This window comes from Mastomys coucha, unplaced genomic scaffold, assembly GCF_008632895.1.
Source record: "Mastomys coucha isolate ucsf_1 unplaced genomic scaffold, UCSF_Mcou_1 pScaffold13, whole genome shotgun sequence".
Taxonomy (NCBI): domain Eukaryota; kingdom Metazoa; phylum Chordata; class Mammalia; order Rodentia; family Muridae; genus Mastomys; species Mastomys coucha.
Window position 1 is genome coordinate 69691104 of NW_022196895.1, and position 4818 is coordinate 69695921.

The 4818-nt window shown below is 46.8% G+C and overlaps 1 protein-coding gene across 4 annotated transcripts in view; it reads left to right on the top strand.

Moving 5' to 3' along the window:
* Mro (maestro) overlaps window positions 1-4818 on the top strand; it is an 18370-nt gene that overhangs the window by 5345 nt on the left and 8207 nt on the right. For all 4 annotated transcript variants that reach the window (XM_031366013.1, XM_031366011.1, XM_031366012.1 and 1 more), the window contains one exon: window positions 4346-4445. In XM_031366013.1, the coding sequence (XP_031221873.1) occupies window positions 4346-4445 (100 nt within the window). The remainder of the gene's footprint in view (window positions 1-4345; window positions 4446-4818) is intronic.

The window sequence follows — 4818 nt, forward strand, 5'->3', positions numbered from 1 at the left end:
AAAAAAAAAAAAAAAAAAAAAAAAAAAAAAAAAAAAAAAGAAAGAAAAAAAGTAACACTTCCCAACTTCGCCTGAAGTACAGCTTTCCTACTAACTCAGGACATGGCCTTTTCTTTGAATTTTAATCTAGTAGTTGGCTTTTTGAGTTGTTTTCTTAGGCAAACCTCATGTAATGTCAGGTCACCTTTAGCTTCGATTTGTTTTACTCTAGCAAGAATGTAAAGGCCCTTGTGACGTTCCCTGCAGCCTCGTTTTGAAATCACAGTTTTCCTCAAACCCCCTCCGTCCGAATACCTAACCGCACAGCAATCTTTGAGCCGGTTCCCACTGTGAAGTCATTCCAAAATATCTAACTTTGTTCTCAGAAATGCCGTCCTTTCCTCGTACGGATGCTTGACTCCTCCCTCGGCAGGTAGACTAATTAACTTCACAGTTGCAGTGACGGGGCACAGCTGTGAACGGCTTCTGGCAAAGCATGCTCCCACAGTGGAGCAGACAAAGTGTGCGTACTGCTGTCACTGCTGTGGGTGACAGAGTTTACACAGGGCCCAGAGAATCACAGTTAACCTTCGGCCTGCGTTAAACGGGGCTCGGCTCTTCCTGCCTCACCATTAAAGGGCCTGACCTGGTGCCTCAAACACTGCTGGTAGCTATTCATCTTTTTACCATAGCTAATAAGATCAGAGTTCAAAGGGTAGTTTGAAATCTAGCCATTTTTTTCCCCTTCAGTTTACAGATGAGGAAAACTACTACTGTTTGTAATCTGGGTCTCTATAATACGCCTCGTGGCTTCATTACGTGGAGGGACGTTCTTGAGCTAATATTTGAGTCTGAGGGACTTACGTTTGTAAAGATGTCTGGGTGTTAGAATACAGCTTGAAAAGCTTCCAGTACCCCTGATCCATGGCTTTTCTCTAAGACCGGGTAGAACCATGACATGCTGATGGCCTTGGGAACTGTAGAAACCCTGAGCTAGGGCGCAGCTCCAGAGGTGGAGAGATGCATTAGGGATGTAAAGGGACCAGACAAGGCTCTGTCAGACTTCTGCCTGCAGCTTGAGATCTCCAACCCTCCTCCTCCTCCTCCTCCTCCTGCTCCTCCTGTTCTTCCTCCTCTAGCAGAAAATGACTGTTTAGAGCCAAGTGACCAGAACTCAGTGTTCTGTATCCATCCATAGTTGGTTCACCCTGTTCTCCCAGGCAGCCTGTGTTAGCACAGGTGGAGATGATTTTTGGTTTTGATAGGGGTGGGTGTAAAGGTCACAACGGTTGGAAGGAAGCTGGAGGTGCTGAGGGCGTGTGCAGGTCTCTTAGGAAACTGCTGGTACTGGAGAGGGTTGCGACCCATTTAACGCCAGGTTTCCTCTACTGGTTTATTTTTATTTTTTTATTGTTTTTTGGTTTTTCGAGACAGGGTTTCTCTGTGTAACCCTGGCTGTCCTGGAACTCTCTGTAGACCAGGCTGACCTCAAACTCAGAAATCCACCTGCCTCTGCCTCCCAAGTGCTAGGATTAAAGGTGTGCGCCACCACCACCCGGCTTATTTTTGTTCTTTAAGAAAAGGTGTTCTTCTAAAGCCTAGAGCTCTTTTGAACGCATGGCCTTTTTCTGCTTTTGCTACCCGAAAGCTTCGAGGGCACCTGAGCCCCACCGCGCCATGCTTGCGTATTCTTCTTTTCATTTGTTTTTACTTCATTTTATTTTGAGACAGAGTCTCTCCCTGTAGCCCAAGTTGGTGTCCTGGAGCTCATTATGTAGCCCAAGCTATCCTCCTGCCTCTGCTTTCTGAATGCTAGGATTACAGATGTTGTTTTGCTTTTTGGTTTGTTTGTTTGTTTGTTTGTTTAAGGAAATTTAATAATGGCTTTCTGGTTGGTTGTGATGGCTCATACCAGGAATCTGAGCACCAAGGAAACTGAGGCAGGGGAATATCAAGTTTGAAAGTGGCTTTGTGCTACATAGCAAGTGGAAGGCCAGCCTGAGCTTCCTTGTGGCACTTGCTTTTAAAAAACTGAAGGTTGAGGCTGTAGGCCAGCGGTAGATACTTGCCTAGCGTGTGCAAAGCCTCGCATTTGGTCTCTAGTAGTGGGAGGGAAAAGAGCATCCCAGAATTCAGGATCTCTGCGTGCTAGGATGATGCTTCACCACTGGCTTTACTTTTATCTCCACAGTTACCTTAGTTCATTTCTATTGCTAATAACAAAGCTCCAGAAACTGAGTTAGGAACAGAGTGGCTTGGACTCTCAGTTCAGGTCCAAAGGGAAAGGACTCCAGCAGTGGGTGGTTTTTCTTGCTGACAGAGTCCTAAAGTGTTGCAGAATATCCCCTGGTGAGAGTTCAGCCCAACCAAACTGGATTCTACAACAGACTTATTTTCATGATAGCGTTAACCCTTTGGTCCTTTAACCACATGAACGAATCTACTAATGAGGGCGGAGCCTGAGCTGGCTCACTTAGTAGTGAGCATTCAATTTCAACGTGAGTCTGGAAGCGTTAAACCGAATCCAAAATGCAGCAATTGTGAACTTCAATGTACTCCACAAACACATGCTGTAATTCTTTATTTATAGAAATAAAACACAGGGGCTGGTGAGATGGCTCAGTGGGGAAGAGCACTGACTGCTCTTCTGAAGGTCATGAGTTCAAATCCCAGCAACCACATGGTGGCTCACAACCACCCGTAATGAGATCTGACGCCCTCTTCTGGTGCGTCTGAAGACAGCTACAGTGTACTTACATATAATAAATAAATAAATCTTAAAGAAAAAGAAAGAAAGGAAGAAAAAAGAGAGAAAGAAAGAAAGAAAGAAAGAAAGAAAGAAAGAAAGAAAGAAAGAGAGCACAAACACAGCCCTTCTGTGACTTCTAGGGTCTTTCCTAAAACTAAGATACAGCCTCTGCTCCATGGAGTGTGCCAATCTTGGGGTTCATTTCTAGTTCAGAGATTACTATACACCAGTGTGGGTTTGGCCAAACCAAGAGTCTTGTACACACAGTGTAGCATTCAGGCTCTTAGCTCCGTAAGATTCTCATCCAGCAATTCTGCAGTGGGTCTGGAACCTGACAAGTCCTAGGGATGCTCAAATAGAAGGCTCCTTTAGTAACGTGGAAACCACTTCCAAGTTTGCATGTGAGGTTAAGATGAGCTCTGGAAGTCAGCCTGTCAGCCGACAAGAGATGACATCCTTGCTCATGTAAGGGGAGGCAGAGGCCCTGGGGAGGGTTTGCTAGAGCAAGCATTAAACTAGAGAAGGAAGCCATGTGAGTGTCTCTAACCACGGGTCCTGTATCTTCCGGGAGAAGCCATTCAATGTCCCTTCACTTTGCCCTGCTTGCAAATGCCCTATGCCTTTGAATTCTAGTCCCACCTATTAGGACCAGGCTTGTGGCTTGGTGTCTGAAGCCGGGGAAAGATCCCTGAGCTGGCTAGCATCCTTTGTGGCTCTGTCCATCCTGCAAAAGAGGTTGAGCATAAGAAACAAGGAGCAGCTTGTTTTCTTGCCCAGTGGAGAGTAGCTCCAGGCGTGATTTTGTTTGCCACTGACCGCAGACGCCAGCTGCTTCACAACGAGGCTCCTCAGTGAGCGGGCCCCAGCCTATCAGACGTGAGCTTTTTAAACAACGGTAGCTGTCCTCGGGGCTCTATCAAACTCTGATCCAGAGTATCCCACCCAAGGAGTAGCAGGTTCTATCCGAACATCAAGTGGCCAGAAGGAAGTCCCCACACACTTCCTTTGGTGGGAACTGTTTTCTGTTTTGCCTTAGTATGAGTTTACAAGCCCTCTATTCTGGAGGGGACAGACATTCAATGCTGTGATGTCTTTCTTGTATTAAGGTAGTTCTAAAGTGTGGTCCCAGGCTAACCGTAGCTCAGTACCTCCTGGGAGTTTCCTGGGAATACAGGTTAGTTGGTTGCCTGCCTGTGGCACTGTGCAGAGTCAGAAAGTCTGAGGATAAAGCCTGGCGTGAGTGTGCGTTTTAATATGCTTTCCCCAGGGGTTCTGATGCACGCTCAAGTATGAGAACCACTGAAAGGTGAAATCCCATGGGGGGGTGTAGCGGGGGGGGGGGTGCCTTCAGTTCAACAGAGGGACTCTCAGTCAGTCAGGTGACTGATGCGAAGAGAGACTGATGTGTGTGTGTGGGGGGCATGTGTGCATGTGTGCATGTGTGGGTGATGCAAAGAGAGACTGACTACTATGTGCGTGTATGTGTGTGTGTGTTCTTCCCCAGTAGGGTGCACTCTGCAATGAGCAGCAAGGCTGATTGGCAGGGACACTTCAGATGACCATCTGGGGCTTGCCTCATGATTTTTTTTTTTTTGTCACTTTTTTCTTTCTTTTTAGTTTCATGGAACAGAGACAGAGAATCCCGAGCCAGCCCCTCCCCACCCGTACCTCCCAGTCCAAGAAGAGAAGGACACCACTGCACTCCTTCTTTTCCAAGGTCAGAGATAGGACGTCCCTTCCCACTATGTAAGACGGGAGCCTGCTATGTCTGTAGATAGAGCCGCTCTGCCCGGGTCCCTTCTGGAAGCCGTGTGATGACAGTTTTGTCAGCAGGGATAGAGGATGCTTGTGAGAAGATGAGATGCTTGCTGCTAACTCAAAAGTTAAAAAGAAAGAAAGAAAAAAAAAGAACTGTGATAAATACTCAGAAATAGCAACGATGCTGGAGAGTTACAGCATCTCATGCACTGTGCTGAGCAAGCTGCTGGATCTGAACCCTGCATCCATATCTGCTTCCTAAGAATGGGAGCTAGCGTTGTTCCCATTTTCTCTCTCTCTCTCTCTCTCTCTCTCTCTCTCTCTCTCGCTCT